General features: G+C 38.5%; 1 protein-coding gene across 1 annotated transcript in view; it reads right to left on the bottom strand.

The window, feature by feature from the left end:
• Nucleotides 1-13884, bottom strand: part of hmga2 (high mobility group AT-hook 2) — a 138324-nt gene that overhangs the window by 120210 nt on the left and 4230 nt on the right. The window contains exon 3 of the mRNA XM_055650794.1: nucleotides 13112-13162. Coding sequence (XP_055506769.1) covers nucleotides 13112-13162 — 51 coding nt within the window. The remainder of the gene's footprint in view (nucleotides 1-13111; nucleotides 13163-13884) is intronic.

Raw genomic sequence — 13884 nt, 5'->3', positions numbered from 1 at the left:
GCAAAGTTTCGGGTCGAAATCCTTCTTCTGACCTTCTTCGGGTCTGAAGGAGGGTTTCGACCCAAAACGTTGTCCATTTTCTTCGCTCCATAGATGCTGCCTCACCCGCTGACTTTCTCCAGCATTTTTGTCTACCTTAGAAATGGATTGTGCTATTGTATGGGATCCTGAAACTCACCTTAAAATGTATTACAGACCTTGTATTGGGTGAGTTTAATTTCTGTTGCTTCCTGAGTGGCACCCCTTCACGGGTAGCAGCAATGGATTCCGTTTAATTATACAAAGAGTTATGTCCAACTTAAAGCCACATGCCTCACCAACAATAGTCCTCAGGTTGAGTCTTCAGTGAATCAAGAGGACTCATGAAGGTGTGGTGCAAATGTCGTACTGGACATCTATACACAATCACGGTGGAGCAGCAGTAGAGTTGCTTCCTCACAGCGAATGCAGCGCCGGAGACCCGAGTTTGATCCCAATTACGGAGTTTGTATGTTCTCTCAGTGACCTGCATGGGTTCTCTCCGAGATCTTCGGTTTCCTTCCCACATTCCAAAGACATACAGGTTCTTTGGCTTGGTAAATGTAAAAAAAATTGCCCTCGTGGGTGTAGGATAGGGTAAATGTTCTGGTATCGCTATTCGGCGCAGACTTGGTGGTGCCTGTTTCCGTGCTGTATCTCTAAACTAAAGGACCTTTGGAGAGCATTTTTAAAACCTAGCAAGTAGCAGACTTACTTAGAAAATAAAAACATCATATTAAAGAGATATTTCAATTGCCTAGGAAATGAATGGAGAGTTGAAAAGAAAGATTTGCTTCCGATTGGGTTTGGTATCAGAACCAATATTTCCCTTGCTAGATATTAATAAACTAGAAATAGGAAGACAGTAGCACCTCAGGTAGACAGAAAATGCTGGAGTAACTCAGCGGAACAGGTAGCATTCTCTGACCCGAAACATCACCCATTCCTTCTCTCCAGAGATGCTGCTTGTCCCGCTGAGTTACTCCAGCACTTTGTGTCTATCTTTGGTGTAAACCAGCATCTGCAGTTCCTTTCTACACAGTATTACCTGAGAATTTGAGATAACTCAAAACCAGCAATATAGTAATGAAGATTTGAACAAGTAAGAGAAAATTCTGTGGACACATGCCTGATGCAATTCAACACAGATTGAGTGTGACAAGAATGTACTTTGCAAGAATCAACTTAAAAAGGCAGTATAATCTAAATAGCATTATTTTTATGGGACAGATTTCTGGGAAAGGGTAGGTAAATTGATAACACTTAAAAGCATAAGAGAAATTTAGCTTAGTAATTATGGACAATGAACACTAAAATGAGCCATCCTATGTGTTTGCAAATCATTAAGGTTTAGCTGGATTAGTAGGTAGTTATGGCTGGGTATCACACTGGAGAAGGCATGTTCAAGACTAGAGCGAGTACAGATGAGGCTTGTCCACCACCCCACCCCTAAGTATCAGGGAGGTTACTCAGTGGGATTAATCAGATCGGTTGGGCCAGTTCTCGCTAAAACAGGGGAGATTGAATAAAAAATGTTCAAAACCATCTGGGGGTTTTGACTGAGCAAGCATGGAGAAAATGTTTTTTCTGGCAAGTGCATCAGTAATCTGAGATCATAGATTTAAAAATAGGAAAAGTAGAGGGGAGATAAAAATAAATCATTTTCCCCACAAAGGATTCTGAATCTGAAATGTACTAACTTAAAAGTGGTAGAACCAGATTCCAAGGAAACTTTCAAAAATTGGGCATAAACTTGAAAAGGAGTGTTATGAAACTAAATCAAAAAACGTTTTCAAAAGAACAGATCAAGCTGAATGGCCTTATGTGTGAAAATCTCTCTAATGCTAGAAAATAATGGGATGTCGCCTAATCAAAGGCTGAATTGGCTTTCAAGCTGGAAACTAGTTCAAGAGGAGATTGATTGCTCTTCCTTGTGCACTGGGGGTTTAAAAAAGGAAAATTATACTTGTGTGCCGGGTGATGTTTATTCAAGGAAGAACCCAAGCCTTCAGATCCCGTCGTCTCATTTTTGCCAATGCAAGCAAGATATCACGATACAGGTGCTAAGCTGAGTGTTTACACAACAGAGGACTCCAAAACGTACAGGTTTGCAGGTTAATTGGCTTGGTAAATGTTAAAATTGTCCCTAGTGGGTGTAGGATAGTGTTAATGTGGGGGATCACTGGTCGGCGAGGACCAGGTGGACCAAAGGGCCTCTTTCCGCATTGTATCTCTAAACTAAACTATTAATACCCAAGTAAAGGTGAAATATGTTATGAACTCAGTTTTGCAGTAGATCAGTTTTGTCCATGAAATTAGCCCTTGTTGAGCTTGTGAAGTGAACACCTGAACTAATTTCTCCTCCAAAATGCACCTATACTAATCAAGGGAGCAATTCAGAAGTTGCAATATACATTTTGCTGCATTAGATAAAAATTAAAACACTATATTTCAATTCATCGTACTGGGAAAAATCTGGTTTAGTCCATTAATGCTTGAAGATCCAATAATAATAACTTATACTTTTCACTATTTTATCACAGTACCATGTTGTCCATTCATTACTCAGCTAACAGCCTGATGCAAAAGAACCATTTTGCACGAGGCTGTTAGGAGCATTTAACTAGGGGCACTTGTTCAGGATTTTCCATTGGTGTGCTCATCAAAGTGCTTAGGACAGAACATTTCCTTATTCTTTAGTATCTGTAGTTCATATGATTCATTTCTAGGTCAAATGTAACTGCACAGTATAGCTCTTTACCCCAACCAAGAATTGCCGCAACACCCAACCACAAAAGGGACACCTTTCACTGTAGCTATGTCTTTTTCCATTAATCACACCCATGAGTGTACATACTTCACTGTGCTTTACTTTGAATTTATATAGATTGAAATGTTATGACCAAATTCTTCCATACATACTTAAATACTTGCCACAAGAATGACTGGAGATTTATAGTAACCTTTTTTTATAAGATCTCAATTTTGTACTCCAAAAGACCTAGTGAGGCCTCAACATTCATGTTCCTAGAGGTTTATTTCAGGCACTGGAAATGACTAAAGTTACTATCTGAATCAGAAGCAAACATTTGATTGGTGGTGGTTATAAGAGCGGTAACATGTCAGAACAATCTAGCTCCCACAGACCAAAGGCAAGGATATTATAATTTATTGGAAACAGTGTCGCTAAACAACTAAACTGTATTAACTCTTTCCAAGCCACCAAATAACTTGCATTTATAAAAAATAGCACGATCAAATAACGCAAAATGTTAATGCATGATAAACAATATTCATATTGCTATCACTGCAGTGAGATCTTTTTAGAGTCATACATAAAGGAGGAAAGTTGGACACAGACAAGCAACAGTAAACACACAGATATATGCTTTGGAGATCATGTAAAGCAGTGTCTGAAATTCCTCTGGAGATCTCAGTCAGATTTGCAGCTGAAACATATTAATGTACGTAAAGGGATATCCACATCCCAGGCAATGCCTTGTCAGCCAACAGCAGAACCTGGATTAGTACTTGTACAACTCTTCCTCTCCCGATGCAGGCGGCTCTTACTGTTCACAAAAAAGCAACTAAGAAAAAATGGTCAGCAACTTTAATGCCTAAACGGGAGGTATTAAGTCCAAAGACTTTCTCAAGCAAGGATCTTAAAAGCAGGATCCGTTGCTATCAGTCTTCCATTAAGCTTGGAAACTCTTCCACAGTGTGCTATATTCAAAAATGACCGGGCCTCCCGCAGCTGGTGCCTAACTTACCGAAATGGAACAAATTTGCAATCTGACCCAATAGCTAAGCTGTTTTTCTGTTTATTGAAAGATTTTTCCAAACAGGAGGCCAATTATTTTGCAATTGGATCTATGAGAATTCCGAGAAATATTTCACAGTTAATACTACCAAAGGTAACCAATTAAAAAACATCTCCGGTAGGGTTGCGAGTTCCTTGGGTTTACGTTCAACTGTAGGACAAAGAGCTGCCGTGACTTTGATCAGCAAAAAGGAGACATCAGACTGGCTGATACACCCTTTTCATCGGTTGGTGCATCACAGGGGCTAAATTTCACCCGAGACATCTCACTTAGGAATTGACACCTTAATGTTGACTACGATGTTTGTGAAACAGCTTGTCCCTCCAGTTGGGAATGTGCACAAGCTACAAACCCCGAGGGACGACAGCCAGCACCGAGCCACAACTGAAATGGCTAACATATTTTTATTAAATTTATTTAACATTCAATTTCCAACATTGTGATCATTCCATTGCACCAAGAATTCTTTCCATCAGCAGTTTTAAGCCAAAGATACTTTTCGTCATCTTTAACAACGTTGTCATTATTCACTTACACTATATGGCCTTTCACTAAGTATTCATTAGCTTCAGAAATTTGTCACCCATGACATATACTAAACTATTGAACTTTAGAACGCAGTCAAAAAATGACACCCTTTTATTTCAATTCTGACTGCAAATCCAGTGTAATACTTTATTCCGTTAACTCAGCAGTGGCTAAATTGGATAACCCCAAAACAAAACAGCATATAGTTCAGAGCACTTCATTAACTAGGTACTTCATTTCTACTGCAGCCCACAAACCAACTATGTGCCTCTTGCTAACTTACATTGATAGTTGAATGCAACCCCAGTACTTAATGACTGCTCACGTCAGCAAGGGTCCAACGGCAGGAATGGCTATTACTACCATTCAAAGCACCTGCAACAGCCTCTTCGAAACTGTAATACAGCCTTGGGCAGCATACGCCACAAATTCCCAATACTGACAATGGAGACTCTAGCAAACGCAGTGGAACGGAGTAAGAGATGCAATCTGTGCACGGAGGCAAGATGCCCTGCAGACAATTTCTGAGGGCAGTGGAAGCAGGTATGCAAGGTGGTCAATGCATTTGTCAGGATTCAATGCAATGAGTGCAGTACCTGAAAATAAATTCACCCACCTCATGTACATGGGAGTGGTCAGTCAGGACACCTTTGACTGGCATTTGCCACCCAAAAGCAGAAATGTACTGGAAATCCTCAGCAGGTTAGGCAGAGAATAAAGCAGAGTTAACATTTCATGTCAGGGATGTTTGGTCAGAACTGGGAGAGAAAAATAAATTTTAGGTTTCAGAGAAGGTGGGGAACGCAATGGATCGGACAAAGGAAATATCTATGATAGGATGAAGCCAAGGTTGCTGTGGGAATTGATTCATAGAGCAGGTCAAGGGTGACAAAAGTTGCAACACATTCCACTTCTTTGTTACCCCCAATAGCTCCATTAACAAGCCACCTCCAAAGCAACCAAGGCCCAAATGCATCACATATATTCCCTGTCCTATCTATCCCTCCCCAAATATCTCTGAAACCCAAAATACTTCTTCTCTTTCCAGCATTCCTATCAGTCTGAAGAGTCCCAATGTGAAACGTCACCTTTCCATGTTCTCCAGAGACGCTGCCTGATCTGTGACACTGTTCAATGCAGCTCATATACATTATTCTCACAAACTCTCTAAAGCTCAGAATTAATATCCAACATTCCCGTGCTCTGCCGTACCCACACAAAACCAAGTCTGCTTCAAGCCACACTCCCACATCTCCTAGTTTCCACATGGTGCCATCTGTAAAACATATCAAGCAAATGATCCAAATACATTACACCATATGAACAGACACACCTCCTTCTCTTGCAGAACAAATCAACTGCATAGTAGCTGGAAGAATATATCGGAAATAAATGGGAAAGCCAGCTGAATATTTGAGCTGGTGGAAGGTTTAGCCGAATAAAGTCAGCTGAAAAGCTAAGTTCATAAAACATTACAACAATGAATTAGCCTGACACAGGTATTGGTACCATCTGCGAACTTTTGGTGAGTATTAGTGCTCGTACTAACAGCCTCAACTGTAGTGAACAGCCCAGTACATGGTTCTAATGTATGTGGATGAAATAAATGCCATTTAGAAACCAATTTGGCCCCCATCATGCTCAAAAACCAACTTGCACTGCTAATCAAGTTTTGCATCAAACAAATCCACAAAAAATTGCTAAAAACAGATAGTCTCAATTAGATTAACATAAACATTTCTTAAGACTTCTACATGTGAATTCACTATTAAATGAATTTGAATAGCAAATGTCATTCTCCATAAACATGAGAAAATGCGACCCATTTTGTAAGTTAATGCTCAAATACATTGGTTACGAAAACAGATTTGTTATTTTAGGTTCCACATCACAATGTTTTTGTTAAAGCAAGAACACACTTCCAAACACAGCATCTCAGCTTATCCTGTGTTGCCTCCACTTGACTTGTTTGCCAATAGTCAACTCCATGTGCACGTCTATATCAATGAAGGGAAACTGAAAGCATATTGGTCATCTTGCAGATTGAGAAGTCAAGCCTTACGCATCAGAGAAAACAAGCCGATCAAAACTTAGTGAAATGGATAGGACAAGTTTTTGAAAATGGACCAAACGCAGGCAGGCGGGACTAGTGCAGCTTGGACATGTTGACCGGCGTGGGCAAGTTGGGTCGAAGGGCCTGTTTCCACATTGCATCATTCTATGACTCCGACTCTAAATACAGTTTAGTTCTGCAATGAACTGAGCATACTGTGTTTCAATTAAGGTAGACACAAAATGCTGGAGTAACTCAGCAGGACAGGCAGCAAATCTGGAGAGAAGGAATGGGTGATTTTTCAGGTCGAGACCCTCTTCAGTGTCTGAAGATGGGTCTTGACCCAAAACATCACCCATTCCTTCTCCCCAGAGATGCTGTCTGTCCCCCCGAGTTACTCCAGCATTTAGTGACAACCTTCGATTTAAACCAGTATCTGCAGTTCTTTCCGACACACACTGCATTTCAAGTTGAGTTAAAACAATTTGAAAGCAGTTGAACTGCTAAATTATGTCAGCAACACTGCTGTGGGCCAGTATAATAAAAATAAATTATAGGTCTATATTAACAGTTCACTGGAGGGTTGGAGAAAGTTAAACCATCAGTGTGAATGGGGAGCTGGAAATGTAAGTTCAAAGATCAATCCTGAAACAGTGAAACTGCTGTTGTATTTTGCCCCATGACTGCAAACTAAGCAATTTGATTTCACTTCAATTATATTTCTTCAACAGAAGTGTTGAAATCACCTGTCCAGACACTAAATTCATTGGCACGCCCAATAAAATGTGCAATCAGCAGACAGGGTTTTGCCAATTGAAAATGTCCTGCTAAGGGTGTGGCTATCTCTGCATTATTTTAGCCCATGCATCAACTTCAGAAAGAATTGCCTTTCATACCATGTACAATATCAGTAAATAATGTTTACAAGAGCCCATTTACCTCAATACGTACCACCAGGGGATAAAGGTGAATTTTTAATACGCTGCATTTCAACTGAGCATTCTACAAATAAATGCAAAGAAACAGATTGCAGGGAGCACAATGAAAATTAATATTTACAGTGCCCTCCATAATGTTTGGAACAAAGGCCCATCATTTATTTGCCTCCGTACTCCACAATTTGAGATTTATAATAGAAAAAATTGCATATGGTTAAAGTGCACATTGTCAGATTTTATTAAAGGGTTTTGGTTTCACCATGTAGAAATTACAGCTGTGTTTATACATAGTCTGTCTCTCTCTCCTCCCCCCCCCCCCCCCCCCCCATTTCAGGGCACCATAAAGTTTGGGACATGGCTTCACAGGGGGTTGTAATTGCTCAGGTGTGTTTAAATGCCTCATTAACGCAGGTACAAGAGAGCTCTCAGCATTAGTCTTTCCTCCAGTCTTTCCATCACCTTTGGAAGCTTTTATTGCTGTTTAACAACACGAGGACCAAAGTTGTGCCAATGAAAGTCAAAGAAGACATTATGAGACTGAGAAACAAGAATAAAACTGTTAGAGACATCAGCCAAACTTTATGCTTGCCAAAATCAATTGTTTGGGACATCATTAGGAAGAAAGAGCACTGGTGAGCTTACTAATCATAAAGGAATTGGCAAGCCAAGGAAGACCTCCACAGCTGATGACAGAAGAATTCTCCGTCATAAAGAAAAAGCCCCAAACACCTGTCTGACAGATCAGAAACACTCTTCAGGTGTGAATTTGTCAATGACCACTGACCGCAGAAGACTTCATGAACACAAATACAGAGGCTACACTGCAAGATGCAAACCACTGGTTAGCCGCAAAAATAGATGGCCAGGTTAGTTTGCCAGGAAGTACTTAAAAGAGTAACCACAGTTCTGGAAAAAAGTTCTTGTGGACAGATGCAACGAAGATCAACTTATATCAGAGTGATGGTAAGAGCAAAATATGGAGAAGAGAAGGAACTTCCCAAGATCCAAAGCATACCACCTCATCTGTGAAACATGGTGGTGGGGGTGTTATGGCCTGGGCTTAATTATCTTCATTGATGACACAACTGCTGATGGTAGTAGTATAATGAATTTTGAAATGTATAGTCACATCCTATCTGCTCAAGCAAACAAATGCCTCAAAACTAATTGGTCAGCGGTTCATTCTATAGCAAGAGCATCACGAGAGGACACACCCAGCAACTGGTGATGTCCATGAATCACAGACTTCAAGCAGTCATTGTATGCAAAGGATATGCAACAAAATACTAAACATGACTACTTTCATTTACATTACATTTCTGTGTCCCAAAAATTATGGTGCCCTGAAATGGCAGGACTATGTTTCAACACAGCTGTAATTTTTACATGGTGAAACCAAAATGTATAAAAATAGCTTTTATTAAAATCTGACAATGTGCACTTTAACCACATGTGATTGTTTCTATTACAAATCTCAAATTGTGTAGAGAGGCAAATAAATAAATGATGTGTCTTTGCCCCAAAAATTATGGAGGGCGCTGTACATTACATTCCTTGATGATTTTATCAAATGAAAATGAATTATACACTCAGGAATTCAATGGCTGTATTCCCATTTAGCTACGAGGCTAATTGATCAAAAATGTTTCTTGCTAAATAAGTGCTTGATGGGACAATTCCTTTATACCAACATTATGATTGCTGGGATTCTAGGATATCTTTATCTTTGGAATCATAGTATTGGTATTGGATGTTAATCTTCTAAAATTCTGTTACTTTAGATTTTTAAATTGGTTTATAAAGTTAAACTAAAGGGCTGCAGTACTCTGATTTTTGATTTTGGTTCTTTGTAAAGCACGTTTAATATCATTTCTTAAATATACGTAGCCCTTCCTTCAGTGGAACATTTGCTTGGTCTTCAGCCACAATGTTGCATTTGCAACCGAAGGACATGGTAACAAAGTTATTTAATTGTGTTTGAGAATCTCCCAACAAACATTTAACACCTCTTGCCTTATTGTAGGAAGGGTGTTCCAACATATTCCATAATTACAAATGAGCGAGACTAACATCCAGAAATAGAAAGAAAAAAAAAAAATCAAACCAACCAATTTAGGGGAAAAATTCACAACTTCAATACATCGCCTGAATGTAATAGTGTGCTACATACTACAATAAGTTTTGGGGAGAACAATTTAGAAGTTGATAAAGTATATGATCTATATTCACATTTATGAGAACTGTCAGCATGACTGATACCTACTGCTGGCAGACTTCACAAATGCGAGAAGGATGTTTCAAAGACTAGAATAAGCAATCATTACATTGTCCCAAAACATTATTTTTTCCTCAACAGTCACATAATTATTTCTATGGCAACAGCAAAACTTTACACCACTTGCTCAGCTGTTAAACGTACAGAATGTGTTAGCAAAATAAATACACTGCGCAGTAAATATTTTTATTTATTGTGGCTTCTGATTTTTCACCTTTACCTGGACCAGAAACTCCTGACAGTATTCAGTTCCACTAGTCCTTTATCCAAATGGCAATTGTGCATGAACCCGAAAATTCACTGCAGCATTTGCATAACTAAATTGCCAGCGTCACCACTGGCAGTTAATCTCCCAAACTGTGGCTCAGTATATCAACTCTCGGTCCAATTAACCACCCAAACTCATTGTAAAGTTACCCAAAATATCTGGGGAGCTCCTCAATGATCGAGGAGGGAGAAACAAAATTAATGTTACAAGATGAAAGCTTTTCATCAGAACAAAAAAATGTTGGAAATCAAGCCTTCCAGTTGCAAAATGTAGGAAATGTATTGAAAGCATTGGGACAAGTTGTAAGCTGCATTCAATACTCACAATGTGATCACCTCAACACTGCAGAAACCAAATACAGATTTGCAGAAAAACTCCAATTAAAAAAGTGACCCAGAATTTTCAATTTAATTCTTCATTCCACATTCACCCCTGTATTTAGCATCTAACACTTTCCCCACAAAGCTTAACATACACCTAGCGTCGCATTTTCTAACTGCAATCAACAGACTATACTGAATTAATCAATTTCAGGTAACCAGTCTTTGCAGGTACACAAAAAAGCTGGAGAAACTCAGCGGGTGCAGCAGCATCTATGGAGCGAAGGAAAAAGGCAACATTTCCGGCCAAAACCCTTCTTCAGACTGATCGGGGGTGGGGGGGCGGGGAGAAGTTCGAAACTCTGGGTTTCGACCCGAAATGTTTCCTATTTTCTTCGCTCTATAAATGCTGCCTCACCCGTTGAGTTTCTCCAGCATTTTTGTCTACATTCACTTATGTAGATTTGCGATTCTGGCAATTTAATTCATTTTAATAAAATTCACCTTCTGTCAATCTTATTACGTTCCCAAAGAATATAATTGGGTAAATGGAGAGAAATTGATGAGAAGAGAATCATTCATCTTACAGTCAACAGTTAATTTTATGCAGTTTATTTCTAATTTACTTTATTGAAAAAAATGGCTCTGACATTAGACAAATCACATTCAGTTCAGTGTTTTCTAGTTTCCTTTTGCTACTGCCAGCTGAGTTTCAAATTATGCATAAAAGTAATTGTCTCTCCAAATAGTGTATGAAGACAAGCTAATTAAAGAAGCCATGCACTCTACTAGCAGGCTTCAACCAATATTAATGGTGAAAAAAGGAAACTTACTTGGCATCCCAGCTGATTGAAGACAGCATGGATATACGATTATGATGTGTGCGGATGTTTAAAAAAAATTTGTTACGTGTTTGCTGCAACTGACAAATTTTGCGATACACTCCTATGATTCTATGCAGTCACCTGGAAATATGCACACAGCTCAGTTCACCATATTATAAGAAGGAAAGAGGCTCATTGAGTAGGTACCAAAAAAAGGCTTGCAATTGCATAATCAGAAGTGAGAAGTTATACCTATATCAAAAGACAATGCCTCAGCTGTTACCGAGCAAGTGAAAAATGCTGAGAAATTAGCATAAATCTTTGGGAATTTTGGAGAGGGCATACTTTGAGAAAATTCTTCCACATGGGTCTGACCAAAATGGAGGCTTTAAATACAAGGAAAGGTATCAACAGATCCAACAGGAAGATCAGTGCTTCTTTAGCTCAGAGATCAGTTGAATTGTCTGAGGATCTTGCTAGCTCAGGTCATCAAAAAAAATCAATGAATTTTAAGGAAAAGCCAGATAAACTCACAACAAATAATAGAATTTTGGTAGTGTCTGGAGGATGTCTACATGAAGCAAAAGGATCAAAGGACTCATTCCAGTTTTGTAAATTCAATCTAATTCTAAAGGTTTAAATGTAGATACAGGGTTCTCCTGAAATGCTGCCCGACCCAGAGTTAATCCAGCACCTTGTGTTTCTTTTCTAAAAGGTTTAAATACAAATTACACACAATGCAACCTTCAATATAGCAGTGATCATGTACGTTTGCGTTAGAATTAAACTTTTTTTCAACAGCATTGTATCATTCAAGCTTTTTCTATTCCTGCTTTGACTTTTTTTTGGTGGATTTGCACCCATCATTAGTATTCAACTTGATATTCTGTACTGGAATTGAAAATGTATTCAGTTGTGTTGTGAATCTCTGGGATTATCTACCCCAATTTCTTAAAATATTGAATTACTAAATTACATTCAAGTCTGTGACAGATTTTGTACTAAGGGAAGTAAGAACCAGAAAGCAATTGAAAATAAAGATTAGATTAGCCATCTTTAAGAGACAGATTAGGCTTCTGGGCTCAGCTCCATTTCTCCTCTTCTTTCCCACGTTCTTAAACATATTTTGTTGCAATTAAACAAGTTATAAGCTACTTCTCAGTAACAATTCATTAAATTTTAATAAAGCCCATTTCTATCCCTGTCTATCCCCCAATTTATCTCCTCTAAAGATTTCTCCCTACTCAACTTGAACAATTGTGAACCAGAGAGTATGTAACCAGAGTAAAGCTGGGATGCCATTTAATGATATGTTGAACTTTGTTTTGCTGCTTTCCACAATCCCAGTAACACTGAAACAACAGTGACTCAAGGGGCATTTAATGTCTGCTTCAATGTATACCCGATAACTTCTAACTTTTTCCTAACCATTCTTTTATCAACTTTTATGAAGGAACTAAATTAACAAGATATCGGCATTATCTAATTATTGAGTATAACAAAGCAAACCTATTTCTGTTTTCACTTTAATTTTAATCTTTGAAACTGGTAGGCTTCCAATAACAGCAGGGACTTCTTGCATTCATAATAACTAGATCACATTTTCTTTGAATCATCACCTTGCAACGAATATAGTTTTAGTTTAAGCAAGGTCCTTGAAAGTAGTTGAAGTAATAGGTAGTTGAGTCATGCATATCAACAAAATGGCAGGTTGAGTCTTCAGACTTTCGGATTTTGCTAATCTCCATTGAACAGCCACACGGGCAAAACCAGTTTTCCTCAATGTCTCTGAATTAGTGAAGGGAAAACAAGATCATTGTTCCTCCCTGTTCTGTTTTGTATTCAGCAATTAATGGTGAAAATGCTCACGAGAAGATCTTGGCCAAGGATAGCACAGAATTCGGTTCTGATCCATCTCATAACAAAATGAAATTCGCAACACAAGGAGTCAGGTAACTGAACATAAAATAAATTATGCTGGCCAGGAGGAGGGTTGCAGGGATATGTAAAAGAAAAAAGAAATAGGTCCAACACTAACTAAATACAACAAAGAGAGTGGAACTTACCCATTTTCTAGGTCTACCCCTAGGTCGTTTCTCACCAGTGGGCTCAGCTTTCTAACAAAATAATTGGAAATACAATGTTATCTTCACAAGCTTAAGTATTCTTTAGTACAGAACCCATTACAACAAGGTTCACATGCCTTTTCTAAGGGAAAAATATTACATCCTTTTACTAATAAAGTGATTGCTTTGTTAATCTATAAACTGCAACTTTTCTGCTGTTTACAACTGAACAATAATGATTCCTACAAATCATCTCCATTGATCAGTCCAACTTCTTTCAGTCTTTAACCGAAAACATCAACTAATTTCTTGGATAAACTGTATATAAATCTAGTTTTGAGCGATTTACTGATATTAACAACTATATAATGGTGCATACAATCAGTTTATTATTTATTTCTATGACAATGGATCATTCACTCAAGGAGTTAGTTTGTGGAAGGGTCCCAATGCAAAACGTCACCCACATTTTTTCTCCAGAGATGCTGCGCCTGACCCACTGAGTTACTCCAGCACTTTGTGTCTATCTTTGTGGAAATTACACCCAGCGACATTAAATAATGCACAAAACGTCTTTACTATTTAAATTAAAAATTATACTACAATCCACTTGTCTTAAACTTAAATTTTCCACCTAACTTTTTTTGCAGCTGTTGGCCTTCTAAAACTCAATACAGTTGTTTCTCAAAAGGTGTCAATTTACCTCAGAAATCAGATCACGTTATGCAAAAGACAAGAGACAGTAGCACCAAATTGCCATTGTAGTCGATAAA

This window comes from Leucoraja erinacea, chromosome 19, assembly GCF_028641065.1.
Source record: "Leucoraja erinacea ecotype New England chromosome 19, Leri_hhj_1, whole genome shotgun sequence".
NCBI classification, from domain to species: Eukaryota; Metazoa; Chordata; class Chondrichthyes; order Rajiformes; family Rajidae; genus Leucoraja; species Leucoraja erinaceus.
Note: the sequence above shows the minus strand (reverse complement) of the source record. Positions and strands in the feature narration are given on the sequence as shown.